Below are 16,273 nucleotides of genomic sequence, written 5' to 3' on the forward strand. Positions count from 1 at the left end.
GTGTTTTGGTTTGCTGAAAACAGATTGTACTGTGTTTGTTGGGGGGTGGATAGATTGTGCATATGCAAAAAGGGTCAGGTGAAATAAATTGTCTACTGGAAACGTTGTTATGCTTCGCTGATAACAGACAAGTGCGGTGTGTTTGTGTGCAATCTTAATAGTAGACTCCATATTCCCTCTCTATTAACCCTTCTCCCTCTCTATGGCTGACCTGCCAGTCAATTACACCAGCCCTCTAATAGGTCAACACCACTCAGACTAATTTACATAAATACATCTATAAGGGTTAGATGGAGTGAGAAAGGAAAGAGAAGCAGGGAGCTTCAAAACAACTGAGCTTTAATAAACAGAGCAGAAATACTGGGTTTCACTTGCTGTTTTTAAGATTGGTACATATACACTGACTGGAAAAGAAATTGTTGAACTGAGATTGGTTTCTTACCATGATGAGCTGAAAAACAGTTGGTAGGATCCTGCTGTGTTTGATCAACCTGAAAGGGACAGAGGAAATACATATTGGAGCAGAGATAGGAAAAGGCGGGTAGAGGAATTAATTTAATTTAGTGGCTATTCACTGCACTGTTCACACACAAACAGACACTGGGCCATTTCATCTTCATTAAGGTTGGAGTTCCGGTACAACGACTCCTGTCTGGTACCGGTGGAATTGGTGAGAGAGGAGAAACGAAAAGAACAGACGCAATGAAAGCAGATGAAGTGAAAGGAGGTGGGAGAAGAGAGGGAAAGACGAGAGGAGGAGATGAGAGTTAAGGGGAAGATCAGGTAAGGGGAGATTGCATGTGGCGATGAGGAGAACGGAGGGGGAAGGTTAAAGGGGGAGGGGGGGGGGGAGATTTAGACAGACAACAGGGGGAGAAACAAATGGGTGTGAGGAGGAAGTAGAGAACGAAAGGAAATGAGTGTTGTGGATAAATCCAAACTTGTGGAAAAGCAGAGAAAGAGAAAGAGATGTGGATGTCCACAGTAAATTAGAAAGGACATTCTCTCCACTTGTTAACAACCAATTACTCTGTAGTTGGCATCTCTCTACACACACACACATGCACATACGTATTTAAGTATTAAGTATTTAGGCAGCAATGAACAAAGCCAGCTGACGTCAGACAGGTGTTAATATACTGCGGGCAACAAAGCCTGTCCACTTGTGTGAATATCTGTTGATTCTAATTATGATTTATAGTTTCACTAGCAGGCATCAGACCACTCAAACCTTTATTTTTTCTAACTCAGCTTCCAGCAATACAAGGTTTTAACAAATAACACCCTTGGAAGTCCTCACAACTTTTTTTTTTTTTTTTTACTTTTCACAAGTTATAGACAGTTGTCTGCTTTATATTCAGTGGTCTTATATTTAGCTTTTTACTTGTTGCATCAGATTACTTTTGCTGCAGTCCTGCAACCTACTTTTTACCCAGGGATCAATACCACTTTGATTTTATCTTAATGTGTGCTGACATATTCCCCACACCATTACACCAAAATTCTCAGCTCAAAGTCAGCATCTGCAAAAGAAACTGTGATTTATTGGCCCAAGCAGCTGCTTCAGTCCACAGTAAGTCTTGAAGATCGTGTTCCTAATATTCCCAACTCTTCAGTGTTTTAGTTTGTAATACTAGAAATGGATTAGGTCATTAGGTCATTAGACTGAACCAATTTCTGTTGACAAGTCTATGTTGACAAGTCCTTGAACAGGTCATGCTCATCTCATCTGACCCTGATCGATGAGATATTTGATCGAGAATAATAATGGTGATGGAAGCTTGCCGTTTTATGCTACAATGTTGGAGTCAGCCACAATCTGAGATGCTGCCATTAGCACATCCAAATTAAGAGCATTCACATTTTTAGGAACTATGAACAGTGACCATATATGTTATACTGAGAAGACTCACTGTCTGTAGGCTTAAGGAAACATGGAGCTGTGGAGCTGACCAAACCTCTACTAGTAACCGTTTTGTAAGAGTCATGATGAATGAATCCAGAGCTGTATGGTGTACGTTATATTACACACGTTAAACTGTGTTAGTTCCTTCACAAATGCGTGTGTATGTGTATGTGTTTGTGTGTGTGTGTATCTGTTTGTGTGTTTGTACATGATGATGGATGGCCTCCCATTAGGTAGGTGACAGGCTGAGAGATGAGAGGACAGGCCAGGCCGGCACGACATGATAAACTGGACCACCTTTAAACTACCAGCCATACATCAATAGACATTACACACAACACCATGCACTGGACAAACCAGAGCACAATAGACTGCCAGTAATAGAACAAACACAGATAAGACAAACCTCACTGCATCAGCCATACATCATCAGCTTTGAACCAGAGAATACAACAATTATGACAACATGGATAACCACTGCAGTGAATTAACCTTTGCTCCACTCTGTTCAGATACTCCTGCTAACTGTCAGCTAACAGTTAAATCTCTCAAACTCAATATTAGATGATTCGGAAAGGGCAATATGGACCTTGTTACAATATGTCAAACATTCACAAGATAATAAACACCAAAGATAAAGTCAAGGAGTATATTTTAGCATTTGGAGGTTTTAGTCAAATTAGCCTATATCACAAGATACTGGAAAGTCCTCCCTGGAGGTTGGTCCAATTATTCAGAAATGACACACCTTAATGAGTTTTTGTATCATCTAAAGAATATTTTAAAATATTTTTTCATGCATTTACTCACTCTTGAGAGTAGCCCAGTAAAACAGGCTCTTACTTGCAACAGCATCATTTTAATGCATGAAAACGACCACCTTGGTGCTGTTAAGAGCTAATGATTCCACTTTTCTCTGGTTTAGAGACTTTCGTGTCCAAATGACTCCAGCAATTTGATGATGTTATGGCTTTGCAAGGCTGAGACTATGTCAGGCTATTAACAAATGATGAAAGGAAAGCACATGAAAACACACAGGTAAGAATTATTAGGAATGGCAATATTTTTTTTGTATATACACACATATAATGCAGTCACAACACAATAGCCAAGCTAGTTAAACTACAAGAAAATACTATCTTACACTACTTGGTTGGTTAGCGGACATACATGGTTGGCCACACACACACACACACCCACACAGCATGAGGTTCTTTGGCTAAAGGTCATAGTAAATGTACTTGTTTGAAGGTGTGTCTGGGCTGTGATAATGCAGAGAGAGACAGCAGGCTGCCTACCCAACGTTAATGTCCCCAATTTACCATCTAATTACCGCACGGCTGGCTTCATAGCCACACTTATCTAACCAAGACCCAGGCAATTTAATTTCTGATTGTATAACCGCAGTGATGGAGGGAGAGTTGTGGAGAGAGGGCACAGAAAAAGAGAGAAATGTGGACTAATGTTAATAAATTAGCGATGGTGTGAGAAAGAGAATGAGGGAGACAGAAAAAAATGTAAAATATTGTTAATAATGTCAGAGGAAAGAAGTGAGGGAAAAACAAAGATGTAGAGAGAAGAGTGCTGACACCAATTTCAAAAGTTCACGTCACTCTACTTGTGTCAAGGAAAGAAGGGGATGAGGAGTGAGGGAGGAAGAGAAGGATAAGGACGAGAGGGGGTAATATTCCTGATAAGAGAAGTAGGGGCACATTCACCAACGAGGGTGAACTGTGAACTGTGGGAGGGTGGGAGGGACGGATGGAGATGGTCGGAGAGTGGGATAATGGTGATAAGAGGTTTATTGAGTTATTATGGCTGAAGTAGATAAAATAAGTGGATGGAAGAGTGGAGAGAAATGGAAGGGAAGGACAAAACAGGCAGTTCACAATATTTCCATTGAAAGACATGAGATGAAACACAGAACTACATGTGTTTGGCCATGGATATTTTCATGTTGATTATAATTTTGTGGTTTACAAATTGTGAATGTGTGACTCTATTTTAAAGATGTATCTTGCCTTGTGTACAGCAAGCAAAGTTTGTAGACACATCCAGTAATTATAATGTACACAAGTCTCCTAATCCCACAAAAAAACTGCTCATGTGAGGCATTGCACCATTTTTCGTCCCATTTTTCCTCACCCTCTCTTCAAAATCAGGAGGTGATGCAGACATTCATGCTGCCTCACCCATTGACATTTCATCCCTCCCTTCTCTCACCCCCCCTCCTCCCTTTGTCAGCATTTTCCCTCATTACAAGTGTTTCTTCCCATCCATCTTCCTGAATCTCCTTCACCTTCCCTGCTTCCTCCTTCCATCCCTCCTTCCACTCCTTTCCCTCCTACTCTCTCTTTTCTGCACCTTCCCTTTCTGTGTCTATCAACAGCTGAAAAGAGGAGACAGATGACCAGAGAATCAAGACTTACTGACAGCTGCTGTCAGAACACATCTATCAAACACACACACACACACACACACACACACACACACACACACACACACACACACACACACACACACACACACACACACACACACACACACACACACACACACACACACACACACACACACACACACACACACACACACAGGTGACTCATCTCATGGTTACAATGGGGATCAGCAGATTGTCTCTGCAACAACACACACATCAATACTTTTTTTTTTTTTAATTCTGGTGTCAGGTGACTGCTTCCTCAGGAAATATTTAATGTCCTCCTGAATAGCAAATTACTTCGACATTATGCAGCAGGGAATCTTACTTTAATGGCAGCAATAACTTGTATCTTTAGTATTGCACATTCAAAGTGTGTGCAGTACACTTTTTTTAACAAACCTCTTCAAGAGTAGCGAGTGTGCCAAGATATATCAGCACAATATGTCAAGTCTTTAAACATCTTAGCTGATGCAGCACCTTATACCTGCTGCTAAACTGATTACTAATGTAGAAAACATTGGCTTTAAGAGGGGTGAAAAGGGTCTCGTTCAATGTAGATCACGATCAGTGGCGCAGCTGTGCTGATGTTGCTATTAGCACTGAATGTGCATCAGCTACATCAATAAATAAATTATTATTTGTGCATATGCTGGAGTGGGAAAATAAATCACTGCCAATGGTAAGATTCTGTGTTTGTGTGCACACTTGTGCAGGTGTGTGTGTGTGTGTTCGGTTGTGCATGGTTGTGAATAAAAAACAGTTAGTAGCGATTCAGAGTACTGAGCTGGGGAGTGACTGGCCTTGGCATTAAAACATTACATATTGAGAGTCTAAAATGTGCCTGTGTGTATTTATGTGCAAGACTGCCAGGACTGCAAAATATTTCAGCCCTACCAAAGCCTGGTCTTGGATGTAGAACAAGAATAATGGGGTCAAAACTATTTTCAGTCAACAAACGTCTTGTCCACAGAAACTTTGAGTCACTAAAGGAGGAAATTAGGTGTGTTAAGAGGTGGGAACAGCTTCAATGGATGTATAACATACCACCTGTACATTATGATCATACAGTACTGAGAGTGGTACAGTAAGGTGCAGTACAGTAAGATTTTTTTGCTCTTTCTGTTTGGCTGATTGTGTCTGACTGTGTACAGTACCTGCAGATCTGGGTGCTGTGTTCAGTCATTGACACCAGCAGTTTGAGTGCGTAGAGTGGGATTGGCTCTGCTGCTCGAAGAAGAGACTCATACCTAGACACAAACATTCATGAGTACAACATTTGGCTTTGGTAGTGTTAATAATTTATGTACTGTTCTGATCATTAGTAACAGAGTGTAAACTGAAACAGATCTGAGGAGAAGGGTGGAGGAGAGGGGGAGGGGAAAACCAGAGGTATAATGGGAGAAGGAGAGAAAAAGAAACGTGGGAAGAGGAGCAGAGGAGAGAATTTAAGGAAAAGGAAAAAGAGGGAGGAAGAGAAATAGGAAACTGAACACATACGACAGCAATAAGAGAGAAGGACATTTTAAAAGAGGTCAGTAAAAATAACAATGGTATAGGAGCAGACAGTATACAGCCACATAGAGGCTGTCAAGGAAAGTGAGAAAAGCAGACAACAAATGTCAACGTCTATTTTTGTATTCTTGTTACTCTGTCATGACATGAACTTCTGCAAACTGTATGTGTCTGTCTCTGCTCTCCACAGACTGCGTGATCATTGGCTGCCAACACTCATAAAGATAGATGCTTGTCAGTTGGCCGTATCTCACAAATACTATGATGTGACGAGGACCCACAGACGCAGGACACAGAACAACTCTGCATATTCTATTCTAAAGACCCAGAGGTCTTTTTGAATTTTTGATGTCAATAAATACTTACAGTATATCAACACTGATATATAAATATATGTAGAGTTGCCTTGACTGTACTCTTACCTGTCTTTGAAACCCCAAGATAGTAGGAGGGCTCATTGAATTTATAAATTCCTCTAAAGCTCTATCAAATGTTGTCACCGAGATACAAAGGCTTCATGTATTTTCAGCCTTGCAGTTGTTGTACTCCAGCTCTTTCACTTGAATTATTGTTGAGGCACAGCTAGTATTTGCCAAAAAATGGTGGGATACTTGCATAAACAAGGATTAGGTTGACTACAAAAAATATTCTTGTCAAAAGGGGGTTAAATGAAATGTGGAAAAATAACAAATAACATGATAATGATGGTGATCATCATTAATAATATGTATTTACATCTGATTTGTAGATGCAAATAATGCCATTAAGTGTCACAGGAGACTTACAGTATCTGTTCCAACAGATTAAAAAAAATTGACAAAGCAAACCAGAAACAATGTCATGCTGATAACCAGACCAACCTTGGAAGCAGAGATTTAGTGATGAGAGCCAAGATTTGACTGTGAGAGTTTCCTTTGTCTCTTCTTTCTGCTGCCCTCTCTCTTCCCTCTGTCTTTTCAACTTCATCAGGACCATCACAATCTTGGACCAGCAGGACGAGACTGAGTTCAGACAGCACCCTCAAAACAAACACAGACCACTCCACTGTAACATGGAGAAAGAGAGAGAGGGCATATACAAAATGTTACAAGGCAACATTAAACAACTGCATAACATTTTTACCATAGCTTTAGAAATGGAAAGGCATTTTTTTTGATGAAGAGCAGGAATGGTGTCTATGATAAATTTGGGATATTTTGACCATGCATGCAACTGAACATCACAACTGTCTATAAAATACAAAGTATTATATATATGTTTTACAATTTTTTGGCACCTTTTCTTTTCTTACTAGACACAAACAAGACAGACAAGACTGGCAAAAATGCAAATGTCATTGCAGTTGTGTGGCATGCACTTTAACAATTTGGTCTACCCCTATCTTTCTAAACATGTCCCATTGCTTCCACTCTTTCCCATTTGCTCTGCTCCTTTCTCTTCCTCACCCCCTCCTCTCTCAGTCTGACATTTGCTTGTATCTTCACATCTCCTCTGTCTCATTTCTTCCTCTCACTTCTGGCTCAAGAAAACAAGCAACCACCTTTCTTACCATTTCTGCTGAAAGCCAGTGTTGTCAGTGGAGGCAGGATGGCATCCACAACCTTCAAGAGACACAAATGGACCAAAAGTCTTTACACATGACACTGTAAAGATCCTTTATCACAATACTCGATAAGAGGCTGATTAACTACAGTAAGGAAGCAATACTAGAATTAACTAACACTAAAAGTGTTACATCTATTGAAATAGTGGAGAGAGATCAGGTAAAGAAATGCACCAAAAGTGCATAGTGTTAGTCAGGCATGTTAGGGGGCTAGATACAATCAACTTGCTGGAAATGTGAAATCAAAACTATTGCCAATCTGCTGCAGACTTTTCTTTTCTTGCTTATTTTCTTTCTAAAAGTTCACAATCAATCTCCCTCTTGAAGATGAATAGTATAAGTTATTTAATTTGGTCCCATGTTCTCTCATTTGAGGGGAAAGCCAGTACATCAATAAAAGCAATCAGCCTTTCCTCTGAAAGCATACTTAATATACAGCCAATCTGAAAACAGATATATTTTTAGATTAGTCCGTATAAAAGACTCTGTGCTATATTAATTCTGTGGGCATCAACCACACAGACCACTGTCAGAGGATCAGATTACTATGGAAATACACCGTTGAGTGATTTCTTTGATCACACACAGGCACATGTACACACACACACACACACACACACATACACACACATGTACCTCTGCAACTTTAAAAGCCTTTATTTAGGCATGAATCTGTATTGCATGAATTTGCATGATTACTAATATTACCATAGAAACAACACTAATGCTGAGTGAGTGTGTGTGAGGTCATTACATTGAAGGCAGAGAAAGAAAAGTACAAAGGATGCTGTCCACCACTTAATGGTCTGTGTATTAATATCACAACCATCAAAAGACTGGATGGAGTGTGTGTTTATGTGTGTGTGAGGCGGGGGGTGCAGTTTCTCTGAACTGTTATCTATGGGTGACATGTCCCTCCACTTTCTGAAATCCTTTCTTGTTCCCATTTTTCTGTTTTGGCTCTCTTACATAGTAATCCCTCCGCCTCATGTACAGTGGTGCAAAAAAAATGAATGAATAAATAAAAATTAAAAATTAAAAAAAACATAGGAATTGTAACTTGTGATGAGTTTCATTCAGTTTGTTTTGCAGGTCCAAAAAATACTATTTTATCTGTTTTCTTACATGAGTAGGTAAGATGCAATGTTTCGTACACCTTATTTAGCTTTTTTTTACCATTTGCAAATCAGAGGCAACAGCTGGGCTTCTGAAATTCACCTTCTGTTACCAGTAAACAAACCTCATGTCTACACTCTTAATTAAGCAGTGCACACAACTACACAGTTTTAATATACCTGCTGTACTGAAGCTGTTGCACAAGATTAATTCAATAACAACTTAGCCATTGATAGCTAGCAGCTCCTGGATACAGGAGCCAAAATGACAAATATTCCACTAAACAAGTTGACTAGCTCAATTTAATGTTCTTCAATAGCAGTGAATGGAAAGGGCTACTATACCAACATTATAAGTGTATTGCATCACAATTATATGGTATTATTTGAGAATAAACTCATGTATGTTGGAGTTTCTGACTTGTTGAATATGCTAATGTAGATGAAAATTAATGAACCTACCTCAGTGGCTAACTGTATAGTGCAATAAAAGCATGCTTAGTGATTGAAATCAACTGTTACTTGGATCTATTACATACTGTATCTGCGTAGTCTGTAAAATGTTTTATTTGTTTTTCCGTATCGCACATAAAATGGACTAGGAATTAATTGAATGCCTTCTTGGTTTTAAGTGAGAAAGTGGCTTATTTAAAAACAAGTAAATAAATAACTGTGGGGGAAAAACGTACTGCCAACTTAAGTCTGTGATGGGATTCGGGGCCGTGAACTAAAACATGAGTGTGTCTCCTTGTCCAGCTGGCAATAAAAGTTAATCTGAGCTGGCTGATGGTAATTAAAGTGTCTTCCTGTGTTATTGACTCTCAGCAGGAACGAGAGTCCTCTTTGCTCCTTGCCTCTATTCCTCATCTCTTTTCTTTTCTCTCCCTCCATCCTGTCTGCTTCCTGCTGCTCTCCACTTCCATACGTCAATAGTCATTAAACACAATCTCATTGTCCCACATGCACATACGCACACACAAACACTCATACACAATCACTGACACACAGACATACAGACACACAGACACACACAGATCTGATGCAGCCCTGTTGGTTCAATAGTTGATTAGTGTCTTGCCTATTAGCCCACAGGTTGACCCTGTGTCCTCTCATCACTAATGGACAGGTTTAGCAGACTAGAAGACACACAGTGAATATCAAACAGAGGACCAATGTAAGAAATGCACAAAAATGGGTGACATTCATGGAGACATGAACATTAATCTGACAGTTTTTATATCCCTCCATTGTTTTCTCAAGTGTTCTATCACAGCAAATCAGCTAATGCATTACTTTTCTAAGAATACCAGGATGATGACAAGTTTTCTCCAAAGTCCTGTCAGAAGTAATATAGTGATGTTGAACAATCACAGGATAACTGTCCTATATTATTACTACTTAATAAAACATTAAAAAATGAGTCAGACAGACCGACAAGTAGCCAATGACCCTGAAACAGACCGACAGACATAAACATTTACAAACACTGTGTATCAGGTAGACAGACAGTGAGTCAGACAGAAAGTCAGCTGCATACTTACAGCTCTACGGTGTGGGGTGATGAGACCCTGGTGCTGACTCAGCACTTCCACAATGGACAAAGTTGTCCTAATCATCTCCTCACATACAGCTGCACCTAGAGGGATTCAAATATCATTCAGCTCTACTAGGGTGACCCACAGGGTGACCAGAAATTGAATCCCCTGCACAGACGTCTGGGTCTTTTTCCATTGATGAATAAGCAGCTGGAGTATGGTTGATATTACAGCCCCCTCAGCTCCCACAGATGCAGAGCGCTGTGGCTGACCATGTACCCTGAACTTGCCTTGTGCACAACACATTTGACTTTCAATGCCACGTCTCTCTCTCTTCAAGGATGTACACTGTGTATCTGTTTCTCTTCTTTTCATCCATTTATCAATATTTTTCATATGAACCAAAGGTGTCGAAATGTAGCCTTTACAAATAAACATAATTTGTTCAAAGGTATGGGCTTTTGCAGGCTTCATTCATTTCTTTGAGTCCTAATTAGATCAGGTGAAGAAAACATACTGTAAAATTCAGTTCAAAGGGAAAAACAGCAGATGTAGTAGAATTAAGTCTAACATTCAAGACTCTGTTGATATAATATGATTGATAATTAATATCATTATTATAATATGAGAGAAAAGACAACACTAATTACATGAAAAGTGATGAAAGTGCACTAACAAGTGCAGTAATTGAAAAAGTAACTCACCCACAGCACTGGCCAGATTTGTTTCACTGGACTCTAGAGAGGTGATATAGTTCTGAGAAAGAGAGCATAAAAATTACACATCCCATAAAGAAATGCTTTGCAATGATGATAATTTTACTGCGCAATACCTAGCTAAGCTCAGTCATGTACTTATCACCATGTGCTGCTATGTTTCAGTTAGCTTTTCTGTTTCACTACAAAATATAAATGTGGTGTGATGGAAATTAGTTGTTTTTACATTAGGCTAATACTGGCTTAATCCTGTGGGGATGTCACTGTATGTTTTAACATGTCAACGATGTTAAGATTCAAAATGTCTTAGAGCATCATAGTTTTAACGTATTTGTAAGACAATCATTCTCATGTGAAGACCGACAACTAGTCCACAATAAAACAAGTAGTCAGTATTAGCAGACACTTACAAGCAGCAATCCAACTTGAGCCAAAAACTCTTCAGTCACAATTTGAGATCGAAAGACCTGTGAGAAGACGATGGCACGATGGGAGCAAAACGGTCAAACTTAACAGAAGAGAGCAGTGTTACATTATTGTCTTGAATGCCTCTATACACAAATTCAAATGGTCTATCAACTCATTATATATTTGTTACCAGGCTCACCCACCTGGCCTTCAATGCAAGGACTAAAAATGTTTGGTTAATGAAATAATTGACTTGCAAAACAGATGGACAAGGCTGTGTTCAATGTTAACGATATGCATTGGTAATTTATAAGAAGGTCTGTGTGGATAACCTTGCAAACAATACTGCTAGAACATTAAAATGGAAAAGTATTCCTTTTTTGGTCCTTCTCACCTGTGATGACAGAAGTTCCAGCACCACAGACATGGTAGGCAAAGTGTGTTTTAGCTGTCTGCTCTGAGCTGTAGATGGGTGTCTCCTCCCGATCACATCTCTTAATGCACACAAGACGTCCTCTAGAGAGAGGACAGGAGACAAGACAAGGGGATATAAGATAAGGTAATGGGTTACGTACAAAAGCATAAAGCATGTCTGAGGTTTTTTTTGTTTTTTTTTTACTTCAAGCAAACACATTAACATTTTCCCATTAAGCTGAAATTCTCTGAATGGTTTTATAGAATCCTAAAAATACACATGTATCTGTCTGTACCCAGTATCCGTGGCACAGTTCTGCTCAGATATGCAATCAGCAAGTCCAGGCACTGAGACAAGTATCCTGATTGACCGGGGTTCTCTCTGAGAGGTCGGGTTTTGCGCAGGTCTCTCTCCAGGTACATCACAAGTCTAAGGAAGGGACACACATGCATTGCATGTCATACAGTAGAAAAGACAACTTATTTTCAGTTCTGTATGTAGTATTATGACAACATCAATGCATCATGAAGGCATGGATTTTTTTTTCTTTTAATTTTACTCTACGACTCATTAGTAAAAATGATTTCAGTCAGTAAAAAGTAAGATTTTGACAGGGTGCAAAAGAAAAAAAGACAGGGCAATGACTCTGGGCAAGAGAGATACAGACAGATAGGCTCACAGTTAGAGAAAATTTTCATTCTCATCAGACTCCATGTATTGAACAGTAATCAATAATATTCTATTCACAAATTCAGAGCAGAACAGAAAGGTTACCGCACTGTTAACTGATATTCATTACTGACACACAGACACTCACATGTGTGTGTATCAGGACTGACACAAGCAGCAGCAGAAATGAATGCAGACACATGCAGAGAGATCCTGAGAGGTCAGATTAGTCGACAAATATTGATTCCAAGATTTACAGTGGCAATCGTGCAGAGGGTTTGGGAATCATGCACTATTCTGCCTGATAATGATGCAGCTAAGATTTACAATCTAGTGTTATGGTTAAATGTATCTGACATTATCATTACTATTTTAGGGATCCAAAGCATTTTGTTTTTCCAATTTTCCCTTTAGTGTTGCAAAAAAGAGAAGAAAAACAAAAAAAACAAATCCTAACTTGGGTGTTATTAATATATACCTACAGAGTAACCTTGAGCTCTGTTAATAGTGCTAGTCACAAAGGTAAGGAAAGTTATTATATCATATTTTGTGGCCATCAATCTAAATGTTGTTTTATTTTATTTATTTTCAAGATATAATCTCTTAAAAAAGTCTGTTGAAGAGAAAGTCACTGTGTTTACAGTTTTTCTCGATTGCTAAGACACATTTCTCGAAAGCTTCTCTCATTTTCTCTAAACTGTGAACACAAACCCCAATTTTCAAGCTACATTCACAAAACCTCAGACTCTTCTTGCAAAACCAAACTTTCACCTCAAAACAGTTCAATCTGTTCTCAAAACTGAACTATGTTGTCAAATCGTGCCCCGAGTCAATCAAAATTAAAAACACTACTGAGCAGTCACTAAACACAACATAGAAAAATAGAAAACACAACGCTCAGCACATGAGGCTGTAGAAATAAATGTTTATCGTTCACTGTAGCTAAATGCATGTTGCAAAACAAAACACCTGTGCATTTACAGTACACTGTAGCACTTCTCTCCTTCCCTTTCTTTCACCCTCCTCCTTCCCTCTCCACATCCATTTCATCCCCTTTTCCTTCCTTCTTCTTTTTTCTTCCCAGTTCATCTCTCCCTCCCTCCCTCCCTAATCCTTTCTTACTTCACCCTGTCGTCTCTCATCTTCTCCTCTTGCAAAACGAAAAACCTGTGCATTTAGCACTTGTACATAGTAAAAAAAAAGAAGTACAAAAACCAGAAATCTTGTGCATTTACACATAGCACTTGTACAGTACAAAAACAAACAGAAATCTTGTGCATTTAGCACTTGTATACAGTAAGCCTACGTAAAAATAAAGTACAAAAATATAGAAATGAGAAGTGCATAACTCAGCCACAGCATCATTTCTCTGTACTGGATCAGGCCACAGGACTTCATCCTGAACTGGCTTACAGTATATGTGCCCTCACATCATTGGACACAAGTGTTATCAATTTTGAGTTGTTGTGTTCAACCGGTGAAACTTGTGCTTTAGTTGTGTTTGACTTTTGCCACCTGTGCTCAGCATTATGCAACACAGGTGCATCACAATGAAAATGTGTTGGTAAGATGTGTCTAAACAGGTGAAAAGTGCTGATGGTTTTGCCAAAAGAGTGACTGATTCAATCAGTGGGTTCAGGCAACAGAGAATTTGGTTCAGACAACAGGGTTTAGTGTTTTAGCAATTGAGAAAAACTGTAATTAACTCACTAGTCTCAATTATACTTATTTTCCAACACCAACACAAAATGCTTATCAGTCTACCTTCCCTGTACGTCTGTAGTTATTGACCTGTCTGTCTCTCTACCCAGCCCTTCGCCTTCTTCATGTCTGTCTGCCAATTTGTCTCCCTGCTAGACTTGTGTCTCTGTGTTCCTCTGTTAGTCTTGCAGTCATTTTTTTCCAGAGTGCTAAACAGAGACAAACTTGCAACCTCTCTGTCAGTCACTGTGGGAGACTCACAAAGTAGTCACACACAACTGACCTACAAGTGGCCTGCCCTGGCTGTGTGTGTGTGTGTGTGTGTGTGTGTGTGTGACTGAGTCTGTTGAAAGCCATCTCACACCACTCCCAATGGCAATCTTGACACTTCCTCAGTGAGGCCTGCACAAGTTTATCTCATATAGACAATAACAAATACACGAACACACACACATTTTCACACCACTGAGGAGCTAATTAAACACAACGTGTCTGGGCGAGAGCAGGACTGAGGCAAAGACGCGTGTGTTTGTGCGTGTGGTTGAATCATCCAGAGTGCTCGGTGGGAGAGAGACAGGCAGGTCAACTCTGACAGCTCCAGCACAGTGAATAGAGGGAGAGCAAGTGAGAGGAGAGAAATAAAATATATGTGAAAGTAAAAGACAGGCAGACAGAGGAAAAGAGTTGAACGGGAAGTGAGAAATAAAAACACCCTATTTCTGTTTTAGGGTCATGTGTAAAAGGAGGTTATGTTAAAAAAGGAAGAATGGTCCAATAAAAAAAAAAATCCTAAATGAGGCAGTTTTGCTGCTACATTTCCATTTTCTGCCACATACTGTACCATTTCTCTATCACAGAGGGGAGTATACGCCAGAATATCACCAAAAGCTCTGGACAAATCAGCCAATTGGAGGAGAGTTTTGGAGCCTCTCCTCTGATCATGTGATCAACGATCAGTAGACCGATATTGTGAAAAAGATCAAAAGCTGAAAAGATTATTTGAGGTCAAACAAAACACTGATGAGAGTTTCTATTATAGATCGAATAGAAGCTGGTGTTTTTCATGTAAAAATGTGCTGAAACCAAATCCTGCAAGATTCAATAGTGGTCCAGAGTTGTTGGTGACTGATTCACTGTAACACCCTAAAATTACATAAATATAGAGTTGTGTATTTCTTTTGGAGATTGAGTCTTTCACAGAATTTATTTACTCAGACCTACAATTTCTACCTCTGAGTTCATGCTTGAGACATCCCCTCAGGGTGGTCTTAAGATATGACATTTAGAAGGCCTAAACCGTGTTTAGTGAGATCACTGCAACCTTTAACTATGACCTAATAAATTGTATCAAATTTTAAGGAATTAAAAGAGTTACTGAGATACTGTGTTTATGAATGAGACCGGCAGACAAAACTGTGGTGTCATGGCTGATTCGACCTTTTGACCTGATGGGTTAGTTGGGGAGTAAAAACAATTGTAAGGGAAATGATTGGTATTTGATCTCTTCTTTTACTTCTCTTACCCCCACTATTTAATGGAAAATTTGACCTGGCAGTTCACACGTGTAAAATGCAAGACAGCCATAGCAGAGAAAGCAGAGTCTGAGACTGAAAAGAGAAGCATTTCAAAAAGAAAGAAAAAAAGGCAGCGAAGACACGTGGATAGAGACATTTATAATCATCCATATGTCAGTAATCTAGGGCATCAAACTGGAATACCAACTGGTCATAAATTACCAAGGGAACTGGGTGTATATATCATGCATATGCATCTGATTATATGAGCAATGCACATTCACAGCTGCACTGCAAGTTAGTGTGGGGTGAAACACAGGACAACCAGCTCTAATGAACCATTTGAAGTTCCAGTAAAGTTACAATATGCAGCAGCATAAACTGGATGTCCAGGGTACATACATTCATACAGTATTATCATTCCCACGGCTGCTGTGCTAGTTAACTCAAAGGTTACACAGAGTGCAACCGCCTGCCAACAACCCCAGGCAGACTTTTTTTTTTTTGAAGAAGCCTCCTTTCAAAAAGCAGTCTGCTTTAAATAACAGATAACTGTGCTGAATGCAACACATTTGCCTCAGGACAAATTACTCGATGTATGGGCTGTATGATGAAATTTATTGGTTTAATAATGAAATTAATCTTTGAGTTTGTGGCATAACATAGCCAAGCTAATTTGGTTGAATGTGAAAATCAACAATTTTTCTCTCTATCTTCAGTAAAAAAAAAAATCCTA

At 39.3% G+C, this 16,273-nt stretch overlaps 1 protein-coding gene across 3 annotated transcripts in view; it reads right to left on the reverse strand.

Annotated features, from left to right (window-relative positions):
- Positions 1-16,273, reverse strand: part of ulk4 (unc-51 like kinase 4) — a 69,822-nt gene that overhangs the window by 23,044 nt on the left and 30,505 nt on the right. For all 3 annotated transcript variants that reach the window (XM_085802625.1, XM_085802623.1, XM_085802624.1), the window contains exons 22-30: positions 11,949-12,082; positions 11,633-11,754; positions 11,241-11,297; positions 10,819-10,870; positions 10,121-10,215; positions 7,411-7,462; positions 6,722-6,905; positions 5,504-5,596; positions 443-491 (exon numbers count right to left, since the gene is read on the reverse strand). In XM_085802625.1, the coding sequence (XP_085658751.1) occupies positions 443-491; positions 5,504-5,596; positions 6,722-6,905; positions 7,411-7,462; positions 10,121-10,215; positions 10,819-10,870; positions 11,241-11,297; positions 11,633-11,754; positions 11,949-12,082 (838 nt within the window). The remainder of the gene's footprint in view (positions 1-442; positions 492-5,503; positions 5,597-6,721; positions 6,906-7,410; positions 7,463-10,120; positions 10,216-10,818; positions 10,871-11,240; positions 11,298-11,632; positions 11,755-11,948; positions 12,083-16,273) is intronic.

The sequence above is a fragment of the Trachurus japonicus genome, chromosome 16 (assembly GCF_045865225.1).
Source record: "Trachurus japonicus isolate A0001 chromosome 16, Traja_1.0".
In the NCBI taxonomy this organism is placed as follows: domain Eukaryota; kingdom Metazoa; phylum Chordata; class Actinopteri; order Carangiformes; family Carangidae; genus Trachurus; species Trachurus japonicus.